Source organism: Triturus cristatus, chromosome 5_1 (assembly GCF_964204655.1).
Source record: "Triturus cristatus chromosome 5_1, aTriCri1.1, whole genome shotgun sequence".
Lineage (NCBI taxonomy): Eukaryota > Metazoa > Chordata > Amphibia > Caudata > Salamandridae > Triturus > Triturus cristatus.
In genome coordinates this window covers 50,500,408-50,513,646 of record NC_140587.1, presented here as the reverse complement: position 1 = coordinate 50,513,646, position 13,239 = coordinate 50,500,408, and the positions used below count along the sequence as shown (strand labels likewise).

General features: G+C 44.3%; 1 protein-coding gene across 6 annotated transcripts in view; it reads right to left on the bottom strand.

The window, feature by feature from the left end:
- PARP10 (poly(ADP-ribose) polymerase family member 10) overlaps positions 1 to 13,239 on the bottom strand; it is a 447,966-nt gene that overhangs the window by 246,293 nt on the left and 188,434 nt on the right. For all 6 annotated transcript variants that reach the window (XM_085604387.1, XM_085604383.1, XM_085604388.1 and 3 more), the window contains one exon: positions 1,635 to 1,746. In XM_085604387.1, the coding sequence (XP_085460513.1) occupies positions 1,635 to 1,746 (112 nt within the window). The remainder of the gene's footprint in view (positions 1 to 1,634; positions 1,747 to 13,239) is intronic.

Sequence of the window (13,239 nt, the reverse complement as noted above, 5' to 3'; positions counted from 1 at the left end):
CATAAGGACCCAAAGCAAAATATTACTGGATGAGAGATACTGTAACGCTACACACGGACAAGGGAGGGATGAGGACTCATTGAATGCACACCAGCCCTCCCTAATGAGCTCACTGTACGGAATGAAGAGTGAATTCCTATATTGCACAAGAAGGGTAAGTTGCTGGTAGTGAATGCATGATTTGGGTCTAGAAGAGGTTATGAGCATGGTGTGTCTGAGGAGAGGAATGGATTGGTCCCAGTTTTACTCTTTCAATTGAGGGGAAATCTGTGCAATAGGCACTTCGTTGAGATCTTAGTTTAAGGTTTTTGAAAGAAAGCAATTTCTCATGGAAGAGAAAAGGCTGGGTGGATGTGAAGAGCCACAGATATGAAAAGTTTGGCAATAGGTGTAGATAAAGCTCAAAGACTATGAAAACACTTGGGTTTGGGGCAGCCTATAGACTATTCAGCTCTATACGCTTTGGGGACTCCATTTGGAGGTCGGTGATCTACGGCTTAGTTCCTGACTGTGCCACCATGTTTTTAAGCAGATCAACAGTTCATGCTTGGGTGGAGACCTCTCAAATCACGCTGTCCAGATAGTGCCCTTTTTATGCTTCTGCACGTTGCCCAATAGTTGATTTCTATTGTTATATTTATGTAGAACATATCTACCTTCAGCAAGTTATATTATGTTTTACAGAGAAAGAAAGGCACGCACGAAAAGAGTTGGTCACATAGGAGGTACCAATAACCATGCAAAAGGGAGACAGGAAATGGTGGATAACATTACAACAGGGTAGTCAATATTTGAGGGATAAGATTTGCTAAATAGGACACAGGGTTCAGGGGGTGGAGAGGCAAAGTTAGGTAGGTAAGATCTGTAACATAGGAGGCAGGGTTTGGAGACTAAGATTTGCAACCATGTTAGCAAGGTTCAGAGAATAAGGTTTAGGGTGCATGGTTCGGGGAATAATATTGATAACAGGAGAGGCAAGGTTTATGGGATAAGTATATCTTCTTGTACACTGGTGTAGTGCATCTCCCATTATATACTTTGTATTTCACGCTGGTATGGTGCTACATCCACGCACTGCTTCGCTCAATGATCTACATCTCTCTCACTGGTATAGGTATTTATTATTTTATGAAGCAGATCTGTTACTCTAAAGAGGGTGTTTTGGTGCGGCAAGGTACTACTACAAGAGAGGAAGTCAGAAAGTGCGATTAATTCTGCTGAAACTGCCAAGTTTTAAGACCTTTCTGGAAAGGTGTAGCGTTGGACTGCTACACTCACATCTATATGCCAATTCTCTCAGACTGTTATATGGCTACTTTCAACTGTTTGTACGGCTGCTCTCCCCGCTATGCTCCTTTGTTCGTACTATACTACACTCAACCAATAAGCTGTGTCTTTAACTCCTCTATACTCTTACATTACTTCTAAACACCCAAAGAAGAGTGAGACTAGCAGCATAACAGTGAAAACAGTCGGTCAGAAACAGGAGAATTCCATTGAGGAGGGGCGCAGTTTATTGGTGAAAACAGCAGTTGAAACATGTACAAACGTGACAGTGAGTGCAATAGTGTGTGGCTTTGTACCATATCCTACCGAACTGTACCCATATATTTTGTGCCATTGTGGATTCTCACCAAGGTCTGTGGAGGGTTCAGTCACTGGGGTCGCAGGCAGTATCTCTGCTGTGTTGGGGCAGCTCCTTTCAAAGCTGGAAACAGCCTGGGTAAATGGAGCATCAAATTCGTGCTGTAGGGAAAAAAGAAGAGCATATCAGAGAGCACAAGTGGCGTACGGCTTGAATATAAAAAAAAAATAAAAAGTTATTAAGCATGTATGTATGTATGTGGTATTTCTATAGCGTGGGCCAAGCCAAAAGTCAGCGGAGAGCTGGGCAGGATCCAAGTCGAACACAGAGTCAACAAGTGGTGGGAGTAGAAGCTGGGTTGTACACTATTAAAGCATCATGATGCCATGTTTGAAGAGGTGCAGCTTCAACGCTATCCTTGTCCATTTAAAAACATACATAAAGCTCAAAATGGATATCTTGCCACTTCCAGTCCCTGGCTCTTGCATGCTACTAGTTCCACATCGCTGCACACTTCAAGCTCCTCATCATTGACGGCTACCAACTACCCACCACTGGCTGCTCCAGACTCCTCATTCTTGCATACAACAAGCTCCTATTCGCCGCCCATGTTGCATCCCTGCCCTCTGCCGTATTCCCATCCCCGCCTGCTCCCTACAGTGAGATATGCACACATTCCTCAAGTCTTCCTCAACTAGATAATGTGGGCCAACTCCTTCCCCTAGATTCATTTTACGCAGGACAAAGGGCTGATCTTAAATGGTTATGCAGCCCACAGATTCCTTATAAAGACAAACCATAAAGCCTCTATGAAAGGAGGACAGGACCCATGATTTCTTAAAAGTAAGAAACTGTAGTACTGGGATTGTGCCAAGTTCTCCTCATCCAACCTGGCAGATACTTTGTCACGCAGCTGTCCCTTAGGATGACACTTCCCTGTAATACATTTGGGCTCAATACTCCTCTGGCTAACTTGTAACAGGTTTCCACATAATTCTACTGGGTTAGATCAACCGTTTACTTTATTCAATTTTGTTACATTTTACATTCTATGACACCTGTATCCATGGAACTATGTAGAGCATCATTATCTTTAGGGTGTGTTGTGCACTATATAAAACTGTAAAAAAATATAAACAAACAGATAAAATGGATAGCTGTCTGGAGGTTGTCTGATAGCCATACACGCTTTATGGGCCGAGAAGCCTACAAAAAAGTGGTCATCTATTCTAGAATCAATTATTGGAGTGGTTAAGAACCTCCCTGTGCAGTGCTCCTTGGAAAAATGAGGGCGATCAAAGAAAGAGAGCAGGGAAATAAACTTATAATTGCAACAGTCAAATAAACTTTGGTAAGTAAAAAATAATGTTCCAGTCTTAGCGTGTTTTTTAACCAGAATATGTAGAAAAAAAGTGAGGCGCAAGAGTTATGGCTGCCATCAGCAGACCTCTGTAATTTATATGGCCAAAAAAACAAGAGTTAGAGAGGGGTCCCAATGTGGAAGGTAAAAACCGAATGAAGACCCCATCGCAGTAGAATAGGGGTCCCATAAGGGCATTCAAAACCAAGTGAAGATCTCAAGGTGGTGTCCCTAAGAGGTGTAGAAGGGAACTTGGTTTACTCATAGATGCAAGTCTGCAGATTAATAGCGTATTTGACTCACAAGAAGCGATGAAAAGATGGAGGATTTGGATCAGCGGGGGGGAAATGATAGGTAAAATTATGAACCCCCATAAGAAAGTGGTGTGTGACGTGCAGATTTGCGAATGGCGGGATGAGTGAAACCTCCCATCCCTCCGTCCACCCCCACAGAGACTGGAGTTAAAGGGTTCCGAATGCAATGCTGTTTTAGAGACCGACATACTGTAATGTCAAGATACGTAATTTGTCGAGTAATGTCGATCATGTGCCATTGTGTAAGAAGTATTTGTATAATTGAAAAACTTAATAAAAACAGTTATTTAAAGTAATTAAAAAAAAAAAATAAAAAAAAAAAGGATGGATGCCTGGACATTAAGCAAATGCCCGAAACCTCCAGAGGTAACTCTTAAGGTAAAGAGGGATAGATTCCCAAGTTCCGTGCATTGAAGTTTAGCATTTGACGATTGGCTTGCCGACCTTTGCAAGAAGTGGTTAATGATTTGATGAAGGTGCCAAGGAGGTAGATCTGTAACAGATCTACTTACCAAATGCACATTTAGTAATCCTTCGATAACCTGCAGCGTTTAGTAAGATGTCTGCATCGATTTTACACCATTGGAAATTGTAGCTCATTGCAAAGGATGATTTCAGTGTTAGAATTTTTTAGAAGAGGCCTTTAACAGCCAGTCATCTTAGCAGAGGTAAAGTTGAATTCTCAATTGACACTTAATGGCATCCCTACCTAAAACAGCCATGATTCTCATGGCAACTCTTGGAACTGAGAATAGTGCAAAAGGAAGAACAACATATTCAACGCATTTGGCTTTCTCAAAACTCAGCGGCTTCATGCGGTCTTTTTCTTTTTATATACATTTTTATTAATTTTTTCAAAAACATCACATTAACACCCCCCCCCCCCCCCCCCACCCGGGGAACAGGAACAGGAACATCAAAAAGCATTTTTACTAGCAGAGAGCATATTTATACATAAAGAAAAAAAAAACATTAAAGACAAAATTTTGCTGTGTACCACAGATCAACATCCCGTTTCCACAATCAATTTTCTTGTGACCAAGTAATCAATGGTGCCCAGATCTTCATACCCTTCTTCCTCTTATCCCTCCCTTTATTCTTATATATGGCGACCTCCAAACTGCAGGTCGCCAATAACCGAGCTCTCCATTCAAAGAATGAAGGGGGTATTGGATCTATCCAGGCTGAGGCGACACACATCCTGAAGATGGCCATGCCAACAAAAATCAGTCCCTGTTGTTCACTAGAGCATGTGTTATTAGAGACACCCAACATTACTTCTATATTGGCAATATTAATCTTACAATGTAAAATCCTTGATAGAAGGTCAGAGATTTCAGAGAGGACTTTGATTAAGGCGGGGCATGAGGCAAACATATGCGTTATATCTGCCGCTGGAAGGGCACATCGCGGACAAAACGTTCCAATCCTAGTCCCCCATTTTGCTATTTTTTCAGGAGTGTAATAGAGTGAAAAAAATGTTTTGAAAAATTGCGCTTGAAGTTTCATAGACATTAAATGAGATAATGACATATCGTAGGCATCGCTGGGGAGTTGAGATGTGACCCCCAGTCTGGTCTGCCATTTCGTCAGATGTTCATATCGTCGGGTAATAAAGCATTTAGTCCTGCATATATCTCCCCAATTCTCGGGGTCTTGACTAATCTCAATTTTTCTATAATATCACACCGCTGAAATTTGATACTGCCACCCATTTTCCTACATAAGAAATCTCTCACTTGAAGAAATTTAAAAAAATCCTGATTTGTCAAATGGAACTCAATTTTTAATTCATCAAATGATTTTATTCCCCTGTCAGAAAAAAAACATCCAAGTCGTTTAACACCTAACACAGTCCATCGTTGTATGAATATGTCATGAAATATTTCGGGAAGGTCCGCATTCTGAAATACGGGGGTATAGTATGAATATCGGCCTATCCCGATCAATTTTTTTATATTACACCATACTTTAAAAATGCAAGAGATAGTTTTAAATTTTACTTTTTTGAAATAATCATCATTCATATGGCGCCACAGGCAACCGATACTGTCAACGCCCAGAATAAGTTCTTATGGGGTGGGTGTATTGTGACCCATTGAATTCTCCATTAGAAGGCTATTGCTGTATTTTAGTACAGTGGCCCAATAATATAATTTAAAGTTAGGTAATGACCATCCCCCACGTTCTCTAGGTAAAGTGATCCATCTAAGTGCTCTACGTGATTTGTTGTATCCCCAAATAAAATGTGAAAATGTTTCTAAAAATTAATGGGGAGAATTCAAGACAAATGGTTCTCAAAAAATTTAAGAATTTAGGAAAGAATAACATTTTAACCACATTGGATCTTCCACCAATAGTTAAATGTAGATTGTGCAGCCGAGATAGTTCTTTTTTAGTTTGGATTATTAGGGGCTGAATATTGTCATCCACGATATTTTCGATTTTAGCACTAATGCTTACCCCAAGATATATTGCTTTATCAACAATCCTCATATCATTCATAATGATTTTATTATTTACTACTATCTGGGTTTTGCTGGAGTTCAATTTATATCCAGAAATTTGGCCGAAATCCATGCGGTCTTTTTCAATCGGAATTTAGAATCCGACATCCTGAAGATATCATCCAATCTTGTGTCTGGGCGGCCTACAGGGTCTGCTGCAGCATCATGTTGTGTTTTTAAAAGTTTAAGAAATGTAAATTAAGTACAGGTGTAGGCTCCCCCTTTTTTCGGTACCAGAAAGTATATGGGTTTTCCTTGCCAGAAGAGAGAAAGGGGTTTTAACCATCTGTTGATTCCTTCAATAAGAGTTTGAATCTCATTCATCAAGATTGCGATGTGGTGAGAAAAGTGAGCAGTTGCTGGCCATGAAAAAAAGAAAAAAAAAATACCTTTGTTACTCTTCTTACTAGTTTAAGAAGAAAGTGATCCAACATTATCCTCTGCTGGTTGAACTGGAAAATACCAACCAGAGATCCAGGATTCCGATGCATCAAGAGCAAAGAAAGGATTCAGATTTTTGGGAGTGCAGTTCGGTGCAGAAGGGTATTAAAACAGTCTTCTCCTTGACCAAGTACTGCCAGGGAGGCAGTCGATCTTCCTGTCGGGATCTATTAAATTGGTGGAAGGACCCTCGCATGATTTGCCATCACTGGTGGAATTTTGTGATGATCTGTTAATCTTGTGCCCATAGACTGGGCAGACACCTCCATCATTTCCAAGCATGTCCGCATAGACCTTTTATTGTATTCATGTCATCTTGCAACAGGAACGTCGAATAATGCATCACAGGTTCTGGCAGACCGACCATGGCTAGAAGTGGCTATTGTGCACAGCGAGTGGGTGCATCTGGCTAGTTTGCAAGAAGTATTGGAAGCGGTTAAAGATGGGCCACCTGATGCAAACTTTACATTCAAGGACAGCATATATCTAAATAAATTATGTAACTTTGAAAAAACTGACACGGTTTGCTAAACTATCATGCACTGTTTAAAGGCAACTTTAAATACCATTTTTCACAATCATGTAATACAGTGTGATCCCTACATGCCATTATTTTAAATAAGAGCAACATGTTCACATTGTCACTGATAACCCTTGCAGAATGTAAAATGTAAATGTGCAGTCGTGGCTACACCACATGACCAACGCGGACTATTTTGTCAAAAACTTGTGCACATCGACATGAAGTGACTTTCCCAAGAATTTCACAATGTGGTCAAGGGATGAAGGTGGTACAGCAGCCAGTTCTTGGAGTCTGTGTGCTATTCGGCTGAAATGATTCCGAAAGTATACGCTGGGATTATTTAAGGCCACATTTATTTTCTAAATCAACTGAATGCTTTTTGGTAAATACTCCATAGCAAGTCTCACATTATTTCAACAGAAACCAAGGTATGAAGAGAGAGGGACAGCAAAGCGAGGACCCGGATAGATGCGGAACTCTGTTATAATCATAGCTCTGACATACAAGAGGACTTGCAAATCCAAAGTCCTATCTGACGACATACTATTTCAAGTCAAACGTAAAAAATCAACGTATCAGAAAAATAAGAAAAAAAAGACTGCTATCCTTAACCCAACATACTACAAATCCCAACATGCACCAGCGGCCTTACTTGTAAAACAAGCTGGAGCACTGTTAAGATGCCTGTGGGGAAAGCTTTCTTTCCGCAGATGACTTTAGCAATAGGAATGTTACCACCTTTCCATAGCTTGTGTGAGGTCTTGTCTAATTCACTGTAAAAAACTTGCATGTTACATTCCCTGTTAGATAGAGTCCTCAGTCTCGATTTTTGTTTTTTATATTGTTTGACTTGATCCAGTTGTTTCAACAATTAGCCCTCTGTTACATTCTAACTGGCAACGACTGACACCATTAAATTTCAGCCTCCCCTGAAGAAGGGTGAAAACACCCGAGATGCATAGGGCTCTTCATTCAAGCTGTGATTGATAACATTATTATCTGATGAAATATTATGTACATCCAACTTAATGTGATGTAACAATAGTTGGATAAGAACGTAGAGTGTTTCCTACGTTTGTGCTTGAAAATCCTCATGGAATATTTTTGAAACAATTCAAATATTTTGTACTTGTTGTTTGTACTTGCACAAAATGAGTGATCTAGTAGCCTACTTCGCTTCTAGAGCACCTTCGGGCGCTATTAGGTGTCAGATATTTAGTCTCTGGGGCGAGCAGGCTCCAACACTAAGCTGCACACATACTTTGATTACTAGGATTAACTAAGTACACAAGTGAGTGCAGGATAGGTCTTTATTGATAAACAAATATCTAAAGCCCTACCAGGATCAGAGAGAAACCAGGAAGTTGGAAGAAAGTGGAGGATTTAGACATTGAAAACTGCTCTACAGACTCAAGAATGAAAGTAGTGATCGAGACGATTACTTCAAAATTAGGATAAACAAATCCAACAAGCCCAAGATCCTCTCCCCAGCCATTAAGTTATGCCCCAACTTGATCCATCCACCAATGAGTCATAGTACAGTAGAAAAAGCGGAGAAATACAGAACATATTTAAGGAATTAGATCAAAGACTACACCACCGCACTATAGCAAAATAAACTGCCCTTTCTTCCAACCTGCGAATATGGAAGAAGGAGTAGTTTCTTTTCTGTAACTCCAGTTCTGTAGTAGGGGTATCTCTGTTATAGTCATAATCTAGTGAATAGTCCCGCCCATGTGCGCGGACCCCGGAGCAATAAAAAATAATCTCTAAAAGGTGACAAATCATGCAGACCTGCATACACCTTTAAGAGAGAATTTAATTTAAAGACAGATAATGCAGCCTATACCCACAGGCTACACTGTCCAGTACTTCAACTAGAATTCCACCAAAATCCACAAACAGCACTGCCTGTCCAGTTTTTCTCCACATAGGAAAAAACCCTGCCTCTACCAGCAAAAGCCTCTGGAATGATAGAGAGGAAGGAGTGGACAGACAAGCCCCATAGGCTGCCATTATGTGGCTTGGAACAGGATACTGTGCCTTTAAGAAAACTTTCCAGTTTTCCAGAACTTTCCCCAGTATCCCAGAATGCCCAGCAGGTCCCATTTACTTTCAGTTCTTTTTGAAGGCGTAGCACGCCAGACCTGTAGCATTCTCCATATGAATAAGTATCTCTCCACCGGGGAGGAGGGCGGGCGCTTATGACTATAACAGAGATACCCCTACTACAGAACTGGAGTTACAGAAAATAAACTACTCCTTCTGTAGTAGGGGATCTCTGTGTATAGTCATAATCTAGTGAATAGAATGGCAAGCCCATCCCCACACAACAAAAGCGGTGGAGAACACATAAGACACAACCACTACTGTGCGAACAAATTTCGCAGCGAAGCCTGCCCAACCTGAGCATCTGCCCTGGCATCCGAGTCCAGACAGTAATGCGCAGCAAAGGTATGGACCGACTTCCACGTGGCCGCCTTACAGATTTCCGCAATCGGAACATTACGCAGCAAAGCCGTCGTGGCAGCTTTGCCCCTTGTGGAATGAGCCTTAGGTTTACCCCCTAAGGTCTTATTAGCCTTTTGATAACACAACTGTATGCAGGACACAATCCACCGAGAGATGGACTGCTTAGAGGTCGCAAGACCAGTCCTGACTGAGCCATAATTAACAAACAATTGGTCAGACCTACGAATATCCTTGGTCTTATCCAGATAAAATTTCAACACCCTTCGGACATCCAGGGAATGGAGAGCCCTTTCCGCTGGTGAAGAGGGATTCTGAAAGAACGTAGGTAAAGTTATGGTCTGATTGACATGAAAGTCAGAGATAACCTTAGGAAGGAACTTAGGGTGAGTACGCATCACAACCTTAGCAGCATGAAACACAGTATAAGGTTCTTGACAACATAATGCCTGAAGTTCACTCACCCTGCGGGCCGATGTAATGGCCACTAGGAACGCCGCCTTCCAGGATAGGTGCTGCAATGAAGCCTTGTGAATAGGTTCAAAAGGCTCTCTCATCAGTCTGGACAGCACCACATTCAAGTCCCAAGAAGGCGAGGGAAGTCTGACAGGAGGGAACACCTTCTTCAAGCCTTCCAAAAAATCCTTGACCACAGGAATCTGAAAGAAGGACGTCTGTGAAGGGCACTTCCTGTAAGCAGTCAAAGCAGCCAGATGAACCTTAATGGAATTGTTAGACCTGGCACCTTGGCGTGAGTTTCCCTTCCACTTTTTGATGGTGTGCCTCGATTGTTTTGCTGGTGTTGTCCGCTCAGGGCACTGCGCCACGGCTAATCCGTGCCGCAGTGCAAGTGCTCCCTAAGTAAAGTGTACCTGTAATTGATGTCCACGATTGGGTTATTGGATTCACTGTCAGTCCCCAGTAAAGTGCACCAGGGGTGCCAGGGCTTGTGAATGCCAATGCTGCTGGTGGGCTTGCAGCGCTGGTTGCGCCACCCACGGAAGCGGCCTTGTAAAGTGTGTCTAGGGTCTGCCACCGCAGACCCTGTGCGCGGTCCGGGACCGTCGCGCTGACTGCGCAAGTGCCCCCACTTGCCAGTCCCTAAACCTTCCCTTACCTACATATTAGCCACCCCTCTGGTAGGCCCAAGGGCAGGGTGCATTGTAGGCATAAGGTAGGACATGCCCTGATGTGTGGCATATCTTAGTAGTGAATTACAGCCATTTTTCGTTCTTCACTATTGAAGGCTACCTGCTCTCCATAGGCCAGAATGGGCTGCCGGGATCACGCCAACGCTGTGACCCCAGTGGACTCGGAGAGCATGGTAGAAGTGTCAAGTTTAGTATGCCTGAACTCAGGATGATAAAATACTTCTTGTAGTCAAGTTTATTTTAATATCCTGGGTTTGTAAATACTACTTTTAGAAAGTTAGTATTTACTGACCTGACCATCTCAGTCCGCCTCTGCTGTGTGTATGTGTTCTGCCTGGCAACAGTAAGGAGCAGGGTTGGGGAATCCCCAGAGACAGGTTGGCTGCCAGGTGGTGGGTAGAGAGGTGACACCTGGATGGGTGGGAGGAGTACACCTTGACTCTTGAATAGACCTGTGCTCTGCCACCACAAAGCCGGCGCCACCCCCTGTGGGGCGGCTGATGTCTCTGCCCTGCTGCTGAAAGGAAAGAGCAGAGTCACCATAACAAAGTGCTCCAGAACTGGACTGAGCCAGGCCTAGGCCCCCTGGCGCTAAAGAACAAAAGAATCATGGTATAAAAGTAGGAGCCTGGCTCCTAAGAAATCAGAATCCTGTTTACCACAAAGAACCTCTGCCCGACCAGAAGGAGAAGAAGACGCTGGAGGAGCTGGCCTGCTGCTTGCCTTGCTGAGAAAGGAGAGGAAGAGACGTACTGAAAAGACTTTGCTACTTTGTGCTTGAACATTCTCCAAGGGCTTGATCTGAGCTTGCCCCCTGAACTGAACCCCAGGACCAGTGGGTTCTCTGTGCTTCTTGCTCATCCTCCAACTCGAGCCGTGTGTGCATCCCGCTGGAAAGAGACTGCGCCCCTCATCGCCCCTCCTAGGGCCGTGACACTCAGAAGCTTGCCTGCCTCAAACCTGTGAGAGCCCCGCTCCGTCCAGAGCCGCTCTCTGTCCCCGGGTCAGGTCGCCTGCATCCCTGTCACCGCCTGCTACTGGAGCGCGCTGACCGCGCTATCACCCCTCCCGCCGGAAGCCGTCCGACGACTGTGATCTACGCCGGGTCATCCAGCTGCACTGACCGTGCCCTGCGACCCCCGCTTCGCTATCCCCGGACATCTCAGGCCGCGCCGCCCCCGCTGTGGAGACCCCGCTGCACCGCCGTGCTAAAGGGTCGCTGGCCGCGCCTGCCTACTTGCCCACACCTGCTGATTGAGGACCCAAGAACACTTCTCAAGCTGAGAGTCGCACCGACCTGTGCCGACTCTCCACATCACGAAAGAAGTTCCAGTATCGGGCTCGGGGCCCGCAACGCCTTATTTCCCCGTTCGCAGGAGTCGATCTCTGTGAGTACTGGAACCACAAGTAACATTTGCAAGAGACTACAAAGTATCCATTTGAAGCTTCAAACAAAGAACATTTGCCCGCTGTACAACCTGGTGGCATAGCAAAAACGTTATTGGTCTTGTGATAAGTCTGCTGAGATATATATACCTATTTTTACATAAAGAATCGTATTTTTATATATATCCAAGTCTGGTGTCCGTTTCTGGGGGGATTGATGTATTTACTGTGTGTACGATTGTAAGTGCTTAACCACCAACGCCTGAGGAATCGCCTTGGCTGCTCACGCCACGCACCTAGAGGGTGAGCAAGGGTCATTCGCGAGGGGTTATCCTGCGCCCTGACGTGGAGGAGAGGGTTCCTGCTTGACACAAGGGCAACCTTGCGCCAACCAGAGATCCCCGACTCTAACATTGTTGGCAGCGGTTGGGATTTCGGATTTGCACTTGTAATTTGCATACAGTGAATTATTAATCACCAGATAGTGAGAGCAGACCAAGTAACGCAGCCACAGGTTTTCATTTTTGAACTTTGTTGAGACATCTGCCATTACTGCAACCATGCCTGGCTCACTCTCTGCTGGAAGAGCGCTCTCCGTGATTTCTGGAATAGATGAGGTGGATTGGGAGAGACTGGAAGGCTACACGATGGAGCAATTGAAAGGCTACAGTGTAAAATTCCGAGTTCCCCATGCTGGATTCAAGAGGAAGAACCAGTACACCAAGGCGTTGAGAGCCTGGAAGGAGTCACGAGACCCACGGAATGCGGGGGACATCGTTCCACCCGACAACCTTGAGGAACCCAGCAGAGTCCGGTCGCCAGAGGAGCTGGCAGACAGGGCAGCCGACAGGGCACATGCAATGGAGATGGCAAAGTTGGCCGGACAAATGGAAATGGAAAAGCAGAAGTTGGCCCTGGAGGCACAACAACGCCAAATGGATCATGATATAAGATTGAAGGAGTTGGAGCTGAAGGCGAAAAGTTTGGACACCGCTCCTTCTGGTGGCAGCACTCCACCAGCGCAGGTAGAGTCCAAGGTGTACATCCCCAAAGATGTAGTAAAGGAGTATTTTAGAAAGGATGACATAGGGCAGTGGTTTAGAGCCTACGAGGTGGCCATGTCCTCACACCGGGTCCCTGAGAAAGACTGGGGAGCGGGGTTGTGGGGAAGGTTCCTGGCGGAAGGGCGGGACACACTGTTAGATTTGCCCTTAGAAGTCCAGACCTCATACCCCCATATGAAGGAAGCTTTAATGACCAGGTATGGGTTAACTCCTGAGCTATATAGACAGAGGTTCAGGGAGACCAAGAAGATCCCTGAGAGTACGTATGTGGAATATGTGACCTTTTTCTGCAGAGCGCTGGATGGTTGGGTGAAGGGTAGCAAAGTGAATGATTATCAAGGGCTGCTTGATTTAATTGCATGGGAGCACTTGTCCAGTCAATGTTTTCCTGAGCTACGCCAGCACCTGATAGATAGCAAGCTGTCCAACCCGAGGAAGC